At 39.1% G+C, this 19,907-nt stretch overlaps 1 protein-coding gene across 6 annotated transcripts in view; it reads right to left on the reverse strand.

The window, feature by feature from the left end:
* The window catches only part of stx18 (syntaxin 18), a 186,298-nt gene that overhangs the window by 20,451 nt on the left and 145,940 nt on the right, over window positions 1–19,907 (reverse strand). For 5 of the 6 annotated variants that reach the window (XM_069925906.1, XM_069925911.1, XM_069925908.1 and 2 more), the window contains 4 exons: window positions 15,839–15,954; window positions 14,312–14,389; window positions 4,529–4,595; window positions 2,383–2,498 (listed from right to left, as the gene is read on the reverse strand). In XM_069925906.1, coding sequence (XP_069782007.1) covers window positions 2,383–2,498; window positions 4,529–4,595; window positions 14,312–14,389; window positions 15,839–15,954 — 377 coding nt within the window. Of the gene's footprint in view, window positions 1–2,382; window positions 2,499–4,528; window positions 4,596–14,311; window positions 14,390–15,838; window positions 15,955–17,597; window positions 17,665–19,907 lie in introns of those variants that run through there. The other variant, XM_069925910.1, reaches the window with a different exon arrangement.

Here is a 19,907-nt window from a genome sequence, read left to right on the forward strand (position 1 = left end):
CAAGGAGCTGGTTGTAGACCTTAGGAAGGGAAAACTAGATGTGTACAATCCAGTGATCATTGGGGGATCAGAGGCGGAGAGGATGAGCAAATTTAAATTCCTGGAAGTCACCATCTTGGAGGACATTTCCTGGTTCTAACATACAAATGTCATCATGAAAAAAGCAAGCGAGCACCTCTACTTCTTCAGAAGTTTTTGAGGTTTATTATGATATCGGCATCCTTGGTAACTTCTGCAGATGTATAGTGGAAGGTGTGCTGACTGGCTGCATCACACTCTGGTATGGGGGTCACCAATTCCTCTGAGTGGAAAGCCCTGGAAAGTATAGTGAACACAGCCCAGTTCAAAACTCTCCCAACCATCGGAGAGCAGCAGCAATCATCAAGGATATATTTTGGAAAATATGGAGCCCCAGTATGCAAAAGATGGGTATTAATCTTTAATATTTGAAATACTTCTTTGGAAGCCTCAGTCTTGATAGCCTCCCCCAACAACAGCAAGAAGATATGTGTATGATTATGTTTGCTGAATAGCAGTCACTTTTAATTACTTTTTTTTTTGCTTCTTTCTTTTTAGTTCTCTTGGGGGGATGGATGCAATTATTTCTTTTCAATTTCTTTTTTTATCCATATTGTATCTGATCAATGTTAATTAATCAATTTTAATTTTAAGAATTTTAAGAATATTCAATGTGGAAAAATCTATAAGTAAAATTATTTTAAAAAAGGATGCACACCACCCAGGCCATACTCTGTTCTCACTGTTGCCATCAGAAGGTCTAGGTGCCACCAGGCTCATCCCACCAGGTTCAGGAGCAGTGGCTACCCCTCCATCGTCAGACTCCTGAACAGCTGACTCAATCCGAGACTCTTTAAGGTCTCTTACTTTGCACATTATTTAGTACTGATTTTTTTTTCTCTCTATTGCACAGTTTGTTTACATTTTCTTCTTTTACATATGTATCTTTCTAAAGTAGAAATTCTGTCTGGCAAGGCAAAAGAATCTCAGGGTTGTATGTGATGTGATGTGTGTACTTTGACATTAAATATGAACTCTTACTTTGATATTTCCTGTTGAGGTTAAAGGACAAGATTTACTTGTCAATGCTTCCCCTTTCACTTGAATCAACCCATGAATTTAGTATCTGTTTCTTAAAGATCATCTGTGGTTTGTTTCTGCACCAGAATTTTTGAACTAGTCCATCCTAAGACTTAGTCAGATATGATAAAATATTATTTTATTAGAAATCAAGGTTCTGAAGTTACATATTCTTATTTATCTAGAATTAAGATGCAATATCACTAGTGAACAGAGAGTTGCTGGATCCTGCTGTATATTAATTTAACTGTAAATCTCCAAACGGCTATTAATGAGCAGAGGCAAAATCATTTTTTCTTGATGGTACTTTAAGGCCTGGATTTAATGACAGTAGGGTTAAACAGGTATGTGTCCTGATGCAAGTTATCAGTCATAAATAAAAACAGAAGTTGCTGAGGAATGCTGTGCAGGTCAGGTTGTTTTTGTAGCAAGAGAAATAATTAATATTTTATGTTCAAAAATCTTTCATCAGAACTGGGAAACTTTAGTGTTCAGTTTCAGAGAAGGTGGGTGAGAGATGGGTCGACAATGTGAATATTTCTTATTGACCCAATGATTTAATGTAGCAATTAATTTTACATAATATGTTCAATTGTCTGTGTAATGTGTTGTTAATAGCAAGTCTGTGTGACACGGCCAGAAGGCCAGACTATTCCAGTGGAGAAAGGAAATCTGAGCCAAAATAATTTATTATCAGTCCACATGCTAAGAAATTCCATGAAGTTAAGACAACTTTTCCTAAAAAGTAATTGATTGTGGCTTGACATTTATTTAGTTGGCGTCGTTTACATTCGATCACAAAATAGATTTTTGCTCATTTCCACATATTTGAAATTAATTGTGCTACCATTCAAATGTTGAAAGATATGAATCTAGTTTGTAAAATATTTTCTTGCAGTAGGTTTGTCCCTGCTGAAGATATAGACCTACTTCCACTATTTAAATGTGCTCTGAAGAATGATTATTTTACACTTATTTTTATGAATATAAAAAGATTCTAGATTTTATATGGATGTTGTCACCTTTTAATTATTCATAAAAATTGTTGTTGAGATGCAGAAAACAAACCTTCCCATTTAGTAATTAAATATGTAGTCAACGTAAAAATTACAATTTAATTACATTTAAATGTTTAGTAAATTCACGCTTCAAAATATCTTGTAGTTATTTTTGACAATGAATGTTAATGAATGTTAAGGTGTTTTCAGGAAAATATGAAGGCCATACATCCATAATACAGGTACAATCAGTCACATGCAGTTTGGAATATTTACTGTTACAAACCACTGCTTTCGTCTTTTAACACTAATTCCTCTGCATTTTTAGACTCGGTGGGAAGAATTTCCTCTGAAGATGAAACTGATATCTTGTTGCTATGTTGTTCGGGCTCAAGTCTTGACCTATGAAAAAGTAAATCTGTCAAAACATCACGTAACAACAGATTATATTTACTCATCCCTACATTTCCTCATTCAAGATTCAATTTATTGTCATAGTAATAAAACAGTGGCCTATTACATATAATTCCCTTTTGCCTGCTACAAGCCAGACAGATTTTCCACTGGCAGGAATTGCCTAGGTGCCTCTTACATTTTACAGTCAGAGAAAGAGAAGCAAAAGGGAGTCCCCCAGAATCACTGAATGTGTTGATTCGCCACCAGTGCTTCCGCAGCCTCTGGAGCCACCCAGAGTCCAGTCCAAACCATTGGCAACCTGAGCTCCAAATCCGAACTACCGACACAGTCATGGACTCTTTGGCACCTTCGGCACCTCCTTGCATTCCATTCCAATACCTGGTACCCCTCTGGCCAGGTCAAGCCAGTCTCTAGCAATCCGCAGCCCGGCACAAGTCTTTCGACAGCAATATCCAGCAGCCCACAGCATCCGTGGGTTCCTTGCCTCGAGTTGCCAACAGCCCGCCGCAGAGCCCCGTCACTAGTCCAGCTAATCAGATTATGCCTTTCTAAATGCAGTGATCACAATAAGATAGAGTTCAATTTGAAATTTAACAAGGAAAAACTAAGGTCAAATGTATTGGTGTCATGAGAGAGGAACTGGCCAAAGTAGATTGGAAAGGGGCACTGGTAAAGAGAATGGCAGAGCAGCAATGAATGGAGTTTCGGCTGGGTTATGGTGCCAGCTCCAGGCTCCAGTCAATATCTGATCAGGTTCAGCAGGTCCTCCGGGTGTCCGAGCAACTGCAGCAAATCCATTGGCTCAGCCAGTCGGTGCTCTGGATCAGGTCCGGATCCTGTCCCTGTCCCATCAAATGATCATTTGAAATTAAAATGTCTCTGAGGGTCAAAGATAAGACAAAATTAAGATTTCTGCAATCTCCTCAATCAATTTGCTGTTCCAACAAAGCTTGTTGAATTAAATTAGGGCCTTAATGCTGGGAATGTTGGCCCGGGAGAAGATGTTGACATTGGATTGCTTATCTTTCCATGAGACGTGAAGATTTTACAGAGAACTAGCATTGCTGATATCCGTCCATTGCCTTTTAGTAATGACCACTTACAATAAGTAGTCAGTCTTATAGCCTTCCTAAGCTGAGAGGCTACCAAGATATGTGATGTTTCGGAAGAGTCTCACTGTGAACCTTTATTATCAGAGGAAGATGTAAAGGGCAAACTCAAGCTTTTGTCTCCTCAAATCTGCTGTCCAAACAAATTATATATGCTTCATTGCAGCATGCAATACATGATGCTAACCAAGGGAACCACAACAGAGACAATCTCAGAGCAGCTTGCATCATTAGTCTGTCACTTTCAATTGTTCAGATTGAAATGCTGTACCTCATCTCCAACAAGTCTCCTGCATTGTACCATTGCAGAACAAAGGACACACTAACTTCAGTAGTCGAATTCAAGTGTGCCAATGGAGCTTGCTTTTGCATAGGCTTAGAAGCCAAGCTTCAAGTCATCATTAACTCCAACACTGAAGCAAAAGAGAGGATGGGCCTTACATCCATAAAACAAAATTTAACCTCAAATAAGGAAGGATCTCAAAAATCATTTTGTGGGCACAAGCCTATTAAGTATGAGTAGAATCATTGGGCCACTCTAAATCTCCAAGTCCTCACCTTAAACCTATGCCCGCTGCTTAAAACTTGCCTGCAAAATTTTGCGCAGTACAGTAAATTGTACAGTAAAAGTAATTTAAGTTGAATGTCTAATCTATGTAACATTGCACAATGTTTTCATGTTTCAATCTTTTTATATAATTTTATATTCCTCTATGGTGCCCCCACCACCACCCCCCACAGCATTCTCTCCTCAATAGAAAATATCATTGAGAAAAATGTTAATGCAAGAACAATCTTATTCAACCCTTATGAGGCTTGGCTGAACTGATTGTCAGTATATAGTTTTGTAAACTGTTTATTATCCATTAAAGATAAAACATTGCATTAATAGTTTATTGTACTCACAATCTTTTCTTATCCACCACACGTTTCACTCGAATTGCCCTTTGTTCAGAGTACACTTTACAAACATCTGTCAAGGAAGACAAGATCCATTTAAGTTAATTATTTGAACAATAAGCTTTGAAAGCAATTTGCAACACCCAGCAACACAAATTATTCAAATAATAAAAAGATAAATTTCATGGATGTTTTGCACAAATTCAAAAGATGCCACAGTCTGAGGAGGAGATTAGATTTTGCATATATCGTTAGACGTTTGATCTACCCATTCAAATTCCAACCTTGCTGTTTCATAAGGCATTCAGCATTTTAGAACCATAGAACACTACACCACAGAAACAGGCCCCTTCGGCCTGTGCCAAATAATTTTTTTTGCCAGCCCACTGACCTGCATCCACTCCATGGCCCTCCGTACATCTCCCATCCATGTACCTGTTCCAATTCTTCTTTAATGTTAAAATTGAGTCTGCATTCATCACCACATTCCCACTACTTTTTGTGTGAAGAAGTTCCCCCTCACATTCCCCCTAAATCTTTCCCTTTTCACTTTTATCCCATGTCCTCTGGTTTGTATCTCACCTACCCTCAGTGGAAAAAACCCTATTCTCTGTCTATTCCCCCTCATAACTTTAAATTATCTATCAAATCTCCCCTCATTCTTCTACACTCCAGGGAACAAAGCCCCAACCTGATTAACTCTTTCCCTGTAACTCCATTCCTAAAGTCCAGGAAACATCCTAGTAAATCTTCTCTGCACTCTTTCTATCTTATTGATATCTTTTCTGTAGTTAGGTGGCCAAAACATCACAAAATACTCCAAATGTGGCCTCACCAATGTCTTAATCAACTTTAACATATCATCCCAACTTCTATACTCAATACTCAAAATCAGAATTTACTGTCATGAACAAGTCACAAAATTCAGTGTTTTGCGGCAGTATCATAGTGTAAATATTCATATAAACTACTTTTACAACAATAAATTAAAAAAACCAAAATAGTGCACGAAAAATAAGGCAGTGTCTGGTTATTCAGAAATCTGATGACAGCGGGGAAGAAGCTGTCCTTGCGCTGTTGAGTGCTCGTCTTTAGGCTCCTATACCTTTTTCCTGATGGTAGTAGAGTGAAGAGGGCATGGCCTAGATGGTGGGGATCTTTGAGGATAGAGGGTGCTTTATTAAGACACAGCCTCATATAGATGTCCTCGATGGAGTGAAGTCTGGTGCCAGTGATGTTGCAGGCTGAGTTATTAACCTTTTGGAGTTTATTCTTGTCCTGAGAGTTGGTGCCTCCATACCAGAGAGTGATGCAACCAGCCAGAATACTCTCCACAATATACCTGTAGAAGGATTAGAGAGTCTTCGGTGACAAACCGAATCTTCTCAGCCACCTCACAAAGTGAAACCGCTGGTGATCCTTCTTCATGATTGCATTCTCTTGGAGGCTCCAGGACAGATCTTCAGAGATGCTAACACCCAGGAATTTGAAGTTCTTTGCTTTTTCTTTTTAAAATACTTTTATTGAGTTTAATATATAAACACATACAAAGTTTTAAGGAAAACACATAAGTCATCTCATATACATACAAGTACAAAAAAAATGGATGGAACTACATGAGAAACAAGTTATTGAATTAATCTATGATAACCATGTTGAAACCCCTATGTGCCAAATTAATCCAAATAAAAATAGATAAAAAGAAAACAAACAAAAAAATCTATCACCTCCCTCTAATCAAGATTACCTTTGTAAAAGAAAAGGGAAATTGTAAATCTGATGGTCAGAGAACCTCCGGAACATTCAAAATTCTTAATTCTTCTCATCATGACAGTATTCTATAAATACCCACATCTTTACAAATTGAAAATGTCCATCTTTAATGTTGTATCTAACTAATTTTCTCCAACCTTAAATAGGACATTACATCATGTGACCACTGTGTATGGGTAGGTGAAGAGTCATCTTTCCATTTCAATAAAATTGCTTGTCTCGCTATCCATGTGGTAAAGCCTAACACTTTTTCCTGAATTGCAGACAGAGGTATATCTGGCTCATGTGAAAAACCAAACAAAGCAATTTACGGACATGGTTCTATTTCATCTTAAAAATTCTTGATAAAGATTGAAAAATGTCTTTTCAAAATCTCTCTAAATTTGGACACTCCCAAAATGTATGGATCAGTGAAGCTTCAAAAATTTTACACTTCTCACATAGTGGATCACTAATTAACGAGCTGATCTATCTCCCTTCTGTATTCTTCCTCATTGCCATTTGTGATTCTGCCGACAACTGTGGTGTCATCAGCAAATTTGTAGATAACATTAGAATTGTGCCTGTCATGGGTGTATAATGAGTACAGTAGTGGGCTAAGCATGCATCCTTGAGGTGCGCCTGTGTGAACAATCAGTGAGGAGGTGATGTTACTTCCAATTAGTACTGACTGTGGTCTTCCGATGAGGATATCAAGGATCCAGTTGCAGAGGGGGCGGGTGCAGAGGCCAGATTTGAAGCTTCTTGACCAGCACTGAGTGAATAATGGTGTTGAAGGCTGAGCTCTCGTCAATGAAGAACAGCCGTATGTATAAGTTGCTGCTTTCCAGGAAATCCAGGGCTGAGTGGGGAGCCAACGATATTGCACCTGCTGTGGAGCGATTATGACTATTGGCAAATTACAGTGGGTCCAGACCTTAGCTTAGGTATGTGTTAATTTGCCAAAAGCTCTCTTTACAACCTTATCCACCTGTAGTGCCACTTTCAGGGAGTTATGTATCTGTATTCCCAGGTTTCTCTGTTCTACCACACTCCTCAGTGCCCTACCATTCACCATGTATGTCTTTTCTTGGTTTGTCCTTCAAAAATGCAATACTTCACACTTTTCTGCATTAAATTCCATCTGCCATAATTTATCTCCTTTTAAAACATAAAATATAAAATATAATATAATCCTCAGACTTAATTTCAGATTTACTAGTCTGCTCCACATTAACCTTCTGGAAAGGCTTTCTATATGAAATTTATTTTTGTGAATCAGGGCATATTCATCCACTAAACTTGTTGTTTGCTCCCACATCTCTCTCATTCATTTGGAACACACCTTTTAATTTCCTCAATTAACATCAATTCCCTCAATCTGCCAAAATCATTATTTATTCCTTTTGAGGAGGACCAACGGTAAAAACATACAGATTTTCCTAGAGAAAAATCCATACAAGATTGGTTCGATGTTTTCGCCAAACTTCTAAATTTTTGTCTATATGCTTCTGGAACCAACTCATAAGATTTCACTACTGCTTGTTTAACAGTATCATAATTTGCCACTTGCTCTGTAGTCAAGCTACAGTATGCAATTTGTGCTTTTCCCTTCAATACACTTTGGAGCATAAGAAGCCATTTTTCTTCTGGCCATCTTGAGCTCTCAGCAACCTTTACAAAAAGCTGAAAATATGTATTTATATCTCCCTCATCAAAAGGAGGAACTAGATTTAGCTCTCTACCAGCCAAAAACCTCCCCCCACGACTTACAGCCTCAATTTTCTTACCTCCCTCCATCACAATTTTTAACTTCTCTAAATGAAACTGTCTGTCCCTTCCAATTTCCTCCCTCCATTTTTTAGCTCATATATCCTTTGTTTTTTAGTTTCCTCTGCCTCATATATTCTCCATTTTTTCATCCTTCTCTCTTTGTTTTGCAGCTTCCTCTGCCTCATTTTGTTGTTTTTGCAACTCACAATTCCATTTATTTCTTTCCTCTTCCACCCTCAGTTTCTCCAACTCCAATTCAACAGATCTATCCTCTGGAAAATTTTCTAAGTCTTTATCAACAAATTTTCCCTCATCTATGTAATATTTCACTATAATCCTCTGTATTTGTATTTTCCTCATCCAATGCTTGACTTCAGTCAGTTTTAATGCCTTAGAAATAACCATCAGTTCCTCTTTTCTCTTGCTCTGCAGCTCCACAGGTGATGGTTGTGTAAAAAATGTACTAAAAAAATTGCTGCTGTTTTTCCACACAAACAAGCTTTAAATTAGATTGGAAAAACCAATTAACTAATAAATCACAAAAACTCCAAATGTTTAAGATCCCAAAACTCCAATTTTCAATCCAAAAAGATGATCCCCCAAATGTTATGAGCCCAGAGGACCCCAAAACCCTGCAGCAATAGAAATTTACCAAGATAAATAGTTACTTAAACAAATGTTTTTTTAATCATCTTTAAACATGAAAACAGAATCAAACCTTAACTTATTACTATTAACTAAACTAGCTTAACCCCCTTCTAATTCTAAGCGCGTGTGTATGTGATGTGTGTGTAAGTTCAGAAAAGTTCTTTGATTTACAGTCCAATCTCACTTCTCATTCCTCCAAGTTCATTGGTATCAGGCAATTTTTATACTGTACACAGAATTTAATATTTATGAATTTCACCAGGCTTTGGTGCGGGAAAGGTAAATGGTTACTGCTTGGGAAGGTTCTTGTTGGTTTTCAGAGAGAGAGATTTGTTGTTTGTTGGACACAAACTGATTCCTTCCGATCACCCACTTCAGTGTCTTGCCAAAGAAACTTTCCCCATCAGGGTTATCAAGATGATAACCTCCTTCTTTCAGTTCAGCAAAGAGTTCCTTTTTATTTCCCTTATTTCAAGGGAAACATTATGCAGCCAGTCCTCTCCTTTTGCATGGACCACAAGGGCTTTGACCAGGTTGAACTAAGAATTCACAGCCAATCTTCAAAATGAGGTTTTTCCACAAGCTTTCCAGCTTGTCCTGTTCCAGTCCCAGCTGCTGCTGCTGAACTGTAGAACTGAATTCTCTCTCTCTCTCTCTCAGTCAGAGAAAACCACATGACCCTCTTAGAATAGCCAACTGCACTCAGACAGACTGCGGCTCCAGACCTATTCTTCTGATTCCATTCATCTGTTGCTTTCCAAAACAATAATCCATTACTCCACAGCATGTCCAATTAATACCTACTTGTGAAGTCCTTATATGCATTCTTCAAACTTTTTGCAAAGATTCTCAGAGCCTGAACTGTCTGGCTTGAGCAGAGCTCCAGTATTTTAAATGAGATCTGTTTTGAAGTGTTTGTATCTGACCTACGCTAAGACTGCCACAATTTATCTCCTTTAAAACATATCTATATCTTTGGCATGGCTTAGCGGACGAAGATTTATGGAGGGGTAAAGTCCACGTCAGCTGCAGGCTCGTTTGTGGCTGACAAGTCCAATGTGGGACAGGCAGACACGGTTGCAGCGGTTGCAAGGGAAAATTGGCTGGTTGGAGTTGGGTGTTGGGTTTTTCCTCCTTTGTCTTTTGACAGTGAGGTGGGCTCTGCGGTCTTCTTCAAAGGAGGTTACTGCCCGCCGAACTGTGAGGCGCCAAGATGCACGGTTTAAGGCGATATCAGCCCACTGGCAGTGGTCAATGTGGCAGGCACCAAGAGATTTCTTTAGGCAGTCCTTGTACCTCTTCTTTGGTGCACCTCTGTCTCGGTGGCCAGTGGAGAGCTCGCCACATAACACGATCTTGGGAAGGCAATGGTCCTCCATTCTGGAGACGTGACCTACTCAGTGCAGTTTGATCTTCAGCAGTGTGGATTCGATGCTGTCGGCCTCTGCCATCTCGAGTACTTCGATGTTGGAGGTGAAGTCGCTCCAATGAATGTTGAGGATGGAGCGGAGACAACGCTGGTGGAAGCGTTCTAGGAGCCGTAGGTGATGCCGGTAAAGGACCCATGATTCGGAGCCGAACAGGTATGACAACGGCTCTGTATACGCTAATCTTTGTGAGGTTTTTCAGTTGGTTGTTTTTCCAGACTCTTTTGTGTAGTCTTCCAAAGGCGCTATTTGCCTTGGCGAGTCTGTTGTCTATCTCGTTGTCAATCCTTGCATCCGATGAAATGGTGCAGCCGAGATAGGTAAACTGGTTGACCGTTTTGAGTTTTGTGTGCCCGATGGAGATGTGGGGGGGGCTGGTAGTCATGGTGGGGAGCTGGCTGATGGAGGACCTCAGTTTTCTTCAGGCTGACTTCCAGGCCAAACATTTTGGCAGTATACAATAAATAATATATCATAATCTGATACATAGCAAGCACTTCCTCCTCTTTAATCTGTATAGGTTCCATGATCTCACTGCTTGTTTTCCTTACTTCCTGTGGAAAAGATTTCTTTTGGTACAATGTTTGTCTTTGGGGAATATTTTACATTTTTCTTTTAGCACAGTGGTGGGACTTTTGCCAACTTGACAGTTTATAAAAATCTTTGGAATGGCACAATAAATTAGGCCCACCCAAGGTGACAGACCAAAAGTGACAGCAGCACAGTTAGTGTAGCAGATAGTGCAACACTGTTTTTGCACCAGCAACTGCTGTTCAACTGGGGTTCAAATCTGCTACTGTGTGTAATGAGTTTGTACTCTCCCCCCCGTGTCTGTGTGGGTTTCCTCTGGGTGCTCTGGTTTCCTCCCACCATTCCTATATAACCAGGGTTGTAGATTAATTGGGTAAAATTGGGCGGCATTGGCTTGTGGGCTGAAATGGCCTGTTACTATGCTGTACGTCTAAAATAAAAGCAATTATACAGATACCTCAAGGAGGCAGCTCAAGAACAGCCCACCCTTAACAATGGCAATACTTAGCTCCTGAGTGTGGAAGACAAAGATAAAGTAGTCACAGTGACAAATATTTGTGACCCTGGCGGCACAGCAGTCTCTGACTCTCCTTGCCCCCGCTGGGCCTCTACGCTTTTCGGTCCGGACTCCATCCACTCCCACTCACCTGCACATCCATTCTCGCTCTCTCTCCTGCTCCTTGGTCTCGGCAGCCTTGTGGGAAGTGTGAGGGGCAGAGGGGTAGTGGGAAGAGGACATTTCCAGGTGGTAGGAGGGAGCCCTAACCCCAGCACCAATCACCGTGGGAGCCCTGATAGTGGTTCCTGGGTTGCGAGCTGGCGACATCATCAGTCTGCCCCTAAGCGGCCACCTTCAGCAGCATTGCCTTTATGGAGTGAGGTGGAGCAACTTATTCCACCACTGAGACTACTCCACATCGGACGGATCAGAGTCCACATCTTCAGTCAGCATTTTTATAAAGGTAGGTGAAGCAATGTAAAGGCGGTGAATATCTGTCTTTCCTTTCGCTCCCCCCTCCCCACCCCACTATAAAAAGGCCTTATGTCCCTAAAACTTTCCTCTTAAATCTTCCTTCAGGCTTGGAGATCTTTCAGATGCCAGGAATGACTTTTCCCTGTATTTGCTCTCTTGCTTTTATTATTACTTTTGATGATTGTATGCATGTTAGAGTTGACTGCTCGCAGAAGAACACTGTGCCCTAACCCTAACCCAATCACACTGGATTTAAAAAACCTAGTCAAAGTTTCGAGCTGGAGAAATGAATGAATATTTGCATCCCAGAACTAACTGTGAATCCAGCCAATCTGTGAGAACACAGGCATCTACCACAAAGTTGGAAAATTACCCAGCTAGTTTCCATTCACCCAAAGAGGATAAATGCAACCAGCTAATTATCATCTCAGCTAAGTGACAAAGGTGTTGCTAACAACACTATTAGGTGGCATTGTTCTCAAGGACAATGATGAATGATGCATGACGTCTAGATTTGAAAAGTGAATAAATAAGAAAAAAATAAGTTTGAATATGCAATCTTCTGTGAATGATATCCAATTCAAACCATAATCATTGATTGAGGCTCATGGGGTATGTTAGGAAGTTAAAGAATTATAGGACCTTATCATGTTTTAGATTGGTAGGGGAGAGATGGTTGTGTAACGAATAAGAATAATACTCCAAAGATACATTTTTATTAGCTCAGGGAGTCAGAAATTTTATTCCATTTAGCTACATGCTGCTTTAGCCTCAAGGGAAGGATTTAATTCTATCAAACTGGTGAAATATGTATGATGGGCAATATTGAACCTGACTTTGTATTTGTGTGGATATCATTTAGCTTAAGGACATGGCTTACACCACTTGGTTAATATTTTATAACCACTGTGGAGGGAGTCTTACATACAAGCAGCAAATATCTGTCAAAACAATTTGGTTGCTTTGAAAGTACATGGTTAAAAACCAAAAAAACTTCATTAAATAACAGAGCAGTCTGGGCATCAGTGGAATCACATGAATTTCAGATCAATAATGTTTACTGATGTTGTACAATTACAGCAAAATTCTTGCCGCAACAAAATGGTTGTTTTGTAAACAAAAAAGATGACAATAATATATATAATTTGAATTAAAAAGAAACAATATGTTCAAAAGATAATAAGTATTCACAGGTATCCTAGAGCAAGAAGAAAAATTGCTTTGCAATAGTGCAGACAGTCCTTTTGTGGTGTAAGTTAGCATCTGGTCTCAGAGATGGCATCCGTGATTTGTAAAACAATGAGGTGAGGTGGGGCGGGGCGGGGGGGGGGGGGGGGTGTGTTTCAAGAACCTGATAGCTTTTGGAAAGAAACTATCCTTGAATCTAGATGCCTGCTCTTCAGGCTTTTGTACCTTCTACCCAAAGGTAACAGTGAGATTGTGAGCAGGGTTATCAGGGTTCTTTGTTTTTGGCTACCTTTTTGAGGCAGTACCTCACATAGATTGCATCAGAGTCTGTGATGGACCTGGTTATGTTTATTCTAAATAATCCAACAATAATCGCACATTTAAATCACAAAATTGCAACACTTGGCCTCAATTTACAGGTCATTTAATCAGCTGCCCTATTTCAGAAGGGTTGCAGGCTTCCAACTCTGTAGACCTCTGTCCATTCAGTGTCCCTGGCCTCATTCTCAGCTGCTCTTGCATTCTCCTGCCTGCTCCTGCGCTCTCTGGCCTCTCTCTTGGTTGCCCCTGTGCTCTCTGGCCTTTCTCTCCACTGCCCCTGTGCTCTCTGGCCTCTCTCTCGGCTGCTCCTGCATTCTTTGGTCTCTCATCTGCCCCTGCACTCTCTGGCCTCTCTTGTCTGCCCCTGCGCTCTCTGGCCTTTCTCTCCACTGCTCCTGCGCTCTCTGGCCTTTCTCTCGACTGCCCCTGCACTCTCTGGCCTCTCTCTCGGCTGCTCCTGCACTCTCTGGCCTCTCTTTACTGCTCTGGTACTCCCCAGTCTCTTTTCTTTCTTAGCTATTTACGTATTCACTTATCTTGCTCTCAGCCGCTCCCAGAGTCCTTCTGATCTCTCTTATGGCTTCTCTTGGGGTGTTATTAAGTATGTTCTGGATTTAGGCTATGGTCTATTGACTTTTATACTGTCACTTGTGGAAGTATAAGTAATCACAAACAGGCTCACAAGGTATCCAGTAACTTTAGGACAATACTGTTTTAGCCTGTGGGTTCACTAAATTACCAGACATTACACGTATAAATTCAGTCTGCTGCTGGTAAGAAACAAAGGCACACTTTGTTGAATTTGCCTTTGATGCTGAACACAAACAAGTTATCTGAATTAAGAAATGAAAAGCATTCACACTTTCCTTATAGCAAATTAACTAGGTTATGGCCATCTCTTTTGTTCAGGCTAAACCAACGTTTCTGTTGTCTCCTTCTTTGATCTGACTTAGATTATGCTTATTATTGTTTTGGTTCCTAACCATCCCTCTGTTCTTGATTATTTTGAATTCAGAGACCCTTTGAATCATGGCAGAAATGTAAGCGATCATGCATGATTTGATTTTTATTCCTTTTAGGCAATTTAATAAGGCAATATTTTATCCAGCAAATATTTCTGTAGCATTTTTTTAAGATGTGAAACAATTCCAAAATCTTAATTAAAAATACACTTACTTTTCAGGTAAACTTCTAGCAGGTCTAAAACACCTTCTCGATGTTCCTTTACTTGAGGAGAAGTCACATTCTTGATTGCTGTATCAAAAGGAATCAGCCTTTAATGAGATTATTATCCACAACGTTCTGAAACTTGCTGCCACATTAATTCAATAATCTATTGTGTTAACCATCTTAGTATTTAAAAATATATTATTTAAATTGCCAAATAAAATTCACATAATTTAGCAGATGTTTAACTGCATGTAACTCAATGGGATCTCTAATTTTTTATCTTAAGTATAATGGTTCTTACAGAAATCAAAAACAATTTCCCTCTCCTCAATAATTTTGAATATTAAGGTTTTACTATGGAATTGGAGTATAAGTAAGACAAGAGTCTTTGAAGTGAAGGAGGTAAAATATTTCCAAGTGGCTATAGGGCAAGTGGCAGAGTTAAAAGGAAGAAGATCAAATGAGAGTCATTGGATTGTACATGCCTACGCTACAATGGACCAGAGATTAATGCACACAAGTTCTAACCCTAGGTATTTAAGATTATTTGTGGTCAGAAGGACAGTTTGAAAGTTTGACCAGGCTGATCTTGATACAGTGGAAATGTTGCAGCACACTCAGGTTGCTAATAAAGTAGAAATTACTGTAAATACTCAGCAGGTAATACAGCACAGCATCAAGTGAGATAGTGTTAATATTCTGGTCCTTGATTATTGATCAGAATAATGATCACTGTTTTTATCTCTACAGATTTTGATAGGTAGCATTTCCTGTTTATAGCTTAGATTTTTAGTGCCCAAAGCCACCGTGGCTTCACCGGGCATCACACTGGGTTGCTGCATCCCAAATTGGACACTTCTCAACACACTCATTAAATTCCCTTCCCCTCAAACAGGATAATCTCGATGCTTCCCCTCTGACCAGGGCCAGATTAAGGCTAACTGATGCCCTAAGTACAGCCTAACGATGGTTCCCCCGTGACCCTTCCATTGTCTAACTGACTTAAGAAAGTGCTGAATGTGAAACAAAAGATTAAAAATTCAGTTTTCTTCCAGGCCAGATCCTACAACTATATTAAATATAACTTGTATATTTATGTTTTTTTCCATTTATTGTGGGGCCCTAGTTCGGCTGCACCATGGTAAATCCAGCACTGGAAAAAAACACTGTGGTGCCCCCTTCCCTTGGTGCCCTAAAACATGTGCTTATTTTACTTAATGGTTATTTCAGGCCTGCCTCTGACTCAATGTATTGCGAGGATTTTAGTTCAATATATTCCTATGTTAGAGAGTGGTGCACTATGTGTCATAACAAAAACTAACTTTGTAGATCACATCACATACCCTACAGAGACAATTTATGATGAAAATTCATAAACTGAATGTTTGTAGATTGAGTAATATCTCAACCTGTTTTTATTATTTCTGGACTGGAAAGACTTTTTAATCACAGTTTCACCTTTATAAGAATTCAGCTGCTTTTTTTGATTTTCCAAGGCACTGTCAAACTTTAGTTTTCGTGCACAGGCCTTACCTTCTGCCTTCAGCTGTTGGATGGCATCCGAGCAGGTTCTCATAAAAATCTGGGCGTCCTGGTCAATCTGGTCACGTTCAGTGTCTGTCATGCGAGAATATTCTGACATTCCAAAACTGGAATAGAAGAAAACAAATAACATGATAAGTCAAGATCAAAAAATGCAAAATAAAATGAACAGATGAATGTTTAAAGCAACTCAGATCTAGCAGTATTCAAAAAAGAGAAAGATTGGATTGAAAGATTTTCTCCACAGAGGCTGCCCAAATTACAAAGCACTTTGCGTTTGCATTTCAGATCTCCAGATCTTCTTGTCCTGCATTAAAAAAAAGATGGATGCTGGCAATTAAAATCTGATAATAGTTGGACTGTCCATATTTGAGAATCGTTACCTTAAGATGGAAAGGAAGGTAGATTAAAGGGAAGAATCCCATATTGTGATCCACATAAGAAGCATCTTGAAGAAAGAAGTACAGCAAAGGAAGATTAAATTAAGAAGCAAAATTACAAATGTTTCAATCTCCAGGTTATTGACTGGACCCTGTGCAAAGTGATATAAGAATTGTCATTCTTATCCCTTCAGCACTGTGCACTATTCCAGATTAACCAAAATGGCCAACTCTTGACTGCCCTCTGAATAGGTCAAGGTGAAATCAGAAACAGACTTCAATTTTCCATTTTTCTTCTAGTGAAATCCCACTTTGTTACTTTTCCCTCTCAACCAGCTTCCTGCTTGGATAAGTGTTTCCAATGTACCAAGGAAATAGGGACTTTTTTTTGAACATTCGGTATGGTCCTATGAAAAAGTGGAAAAGTTTTGGAACGATTTGAGTGTATTATTAGAACAAATTATGAAGATAAAGATACAAAAGGATACAAAAATATTTTTACTTGGGAATATATATGAAAAAGATATAAAACTGAAATTGGATAAATATCAAGAAATTTTCAAAAGTATATCAATAGCGACTACAAAGAAACGTAGAGCGGAAACCTGGAAAACGGAAAATGTGGTACTATTCGGCAGATGGCATATTGAAATGCATAAATTACATGTAGTTTGAGACATCGAGGTGACAAGTTTTATAAAATTTGGAAACCATATCTATATTTTATGAATAAAATTCCATCCACCTTCTCCACTTCACCTACCCCTCTCATAAAAATGATCAATGAATAGTCTCTTTCTTCTCTTCTCTTTGGCTTGGCTTCACGGACGAAGATTTATGGAGGGGTAATGTCCTCGTCTGCTGCAGGCTCGTTGGTGACTGACAAGTCCGATGCGGGACAGGCAGACACGGTTGCAGCGGTTGCAAGGGAAAATTGGTTGGTTGGGGTTGGGTGTTGGGTTTTTCCTCCTTTGTCTTTTGTCAGTGAGGTGGGGTGGTCACTGATCAATGAATAGTATATATGCTAATAATAGAAGTAGGTGTTCTTTTCTTTTGGGGAGGATAGTTGGGGAGAAAAATTAAAAAAAATATTCTATCATTGTGTATGACATGATAATTGCTATATTCCTGAATTATTCCTTTTCGTATTGATACAAATACAATTTTCAAAAAACCCAGCTTCCTGCCACAATATCACCTCCACTTGGCCTGACTTGTGCTGATATCAATCAAGAATGTATATCAAATATATCCCAATCTTACCAACGTCTCAACTCTTAATGACTCTTAAACTAGCCACTCATGTTTGGAGTTTGTTTAAACAGTGACTTACTAACAAGAAATCCACAGAAATTTAACTGCTCACTAACCAGTTAGTTATATTGCCAAATTTGTGATAACCGTCTAGAAGCCCTTAGTCCTGTAATTGGGCTGAGTGAGCAGACTCTTCCAGTGCAGGAGTAGTTTGTAATGTTGTTTGATTAGTATTGATTTTAGCACAAACACTGACATCGTTTTCAGGTCATAGTACAATAATTGTCCCTTTGAGTATGCCATAACAATCAACAATACTCCACAGCAATTAAGTAATTATGTTAGTTACATAGCTCATTTTTGCAAGAATCCATACTCCTACAGTATTTCCAAAATAGCTTTCAATAGCTCAATTAACAACAGCTAAAGAAAATTACTTAACACTTTGTTTTACTGTAGTGAAGTTCAGCTTGTGAGCTTCAAAATCAAGAATCCAACAAAACCCTAGAATTAAAAGTTCTGCTTTGTCCTTCAAATCAAATCTTCAACTGGGGCTGGGATTGTGTTTCTTGAACTAATTATCATTCTTAGTTGCTCCTTTTCATGATCAGGATTTTATTTATTGTAAATTTCATTCTTAAATTGTGTCAAATCAATCCCTTTCCACGATCTATACAGGGCAACTGAACAATCAATTGTTCATTCAGTGTTCAGTGGCTCAATATTTGCCCTGCACTTATAATGTGCATTATATTCAATCTATTATGTTTATTTCTCATTATACATATTGTGATGCCAACAGCTGAACAGCCAAATTCAAGATGGTCAAAAATAATATAGGTATGAAATCTTTTATCCGAAATTCTGAAAAACCAAACATTTTTTCTATGGAAGTCATCTGCACACCAAAGCTCGTGTTTGGTGCCAAAAATGTCTCGATGCGACTCACATTTGAATATTCTGTGTCGGTCCTTGTTTACAATTAGTGGGACCCTAGGGAATCTTTATAGGTGCCAGGGAAAAAAACCTCTGATTCACCACATATGGACACCCGATTTGTAATAGATGGGACACCCTCCCCCCCACCTACCTATGTCTCAGTGCTCCTACCAGTCAGACGTGCCTTTGCTGCTCATGGACTTTGAAGACTGTGAAAAGGTCAAAAAGACCTGCAGAGTCCCCCAGGGGTAACATTAAGAAGCAGAAAAGGAAACATCTGTCATTATGGATAGGCCAGAAAGTAGAGTTATGGCAGAAGTTTAATTGTGGTGTATCTGTGCACTACCGCAACCCTCCCTCCGTTGAGTGCCGCCACAAACAACCCCTGTCCAGTGTCACTGCAACACCCCCATCCAGTGCCACTGCAACACTCTCTGCCGAGTGCTGCAGAAAACGCCCGTCCGTCCAGAGACCCTTCTAGCTGGAGTGTATCTTTGCTTTGCGCGAATCTGAAATCAGCACAATTACTTAACGTAACGCTGTTACGATTATTCAATAATCCGAAAAATTCTGAATTCTGAAAAGTGTCTGGTCTCAAGGGTTTCGGATAAATGACCTGTACTACAGTGACATCATGCAATTGAGATATCTACAAATCAAGTAAATTGAGGAGTTTATTAAATCCCTCCATCATTGAACCACAAAACAGAGTATCTAGATTTTTCCACTGTGTACATCTTATTAATTAATTAAAACTATGTATTGTCAAGCTTCAGTTAGCATAAAAATTACACAAAAATTAAAAAATATCTGCACCTTTGAAAAACACCATAAACTATCAATATTGCAGAGCTAACTGATTACATTCATTTCAGTAATATACCGTATACATAGAGAAGTGAGAAAACATTAAAATGCATCGATTTCCTCAAGGTGTTAAACAAGAAAATCTGCCAGGTGCTGTGATTGTAGTTTACACAAAAATACTGGAAATACTCAACAAGTCATGCATTGTTCTTTATGTAACAAAGATAAAGATACATTAACAATGTTTCAGGCCTGAGCCCTTCAAGATATATAACCAATGTTTCCGGCCTGAGCCCTTTTCTCAAGTTGTTCCCATTTCCTCACACATCCCCAAGGCATGCAGATTAATAGATTAATTGGTCACTCTATCTTGCCCCTTTAATTGCACTAAAGGAAAAATATAATTGGCTTTGGACTAAATGCATAAATCTGGAGGCAAGTATTACATTTCCTTCCATTGGCTTCTGTGCACCTCCATTGAATAGCTTTGAGGTTCTTAGTGCCACCCTCAATGCTCCTTCCATTTGGAGAAGTCATGGAAAAAACAGTCCTAGGAATCAGAGAGGCTGTTCCACTCTGAGGCATTTTGAAAACATCCTTGAATCTTTTTCTCTGCCTATCTAGCAAATGATATAGTGTCTGTTTTGGCATGTAAAAAAAGTTGCTTGCGCAAAGGAGGC

Source organism: Narcine bancroftii, chromosome 3 (genome assembly GCF_036971445.1).
Source record: "Narcine bancroftii isolate sNarBan1 chromosome 3, sNarBan1.hap1, whole genome shotgun sequence".
Lineage (NCBI taxonomy): Eukaryota > Metazoa > Chordata > Chondrichthyes > Torpediniformes > Narcinidae > Narcine > Narcine bancroftii.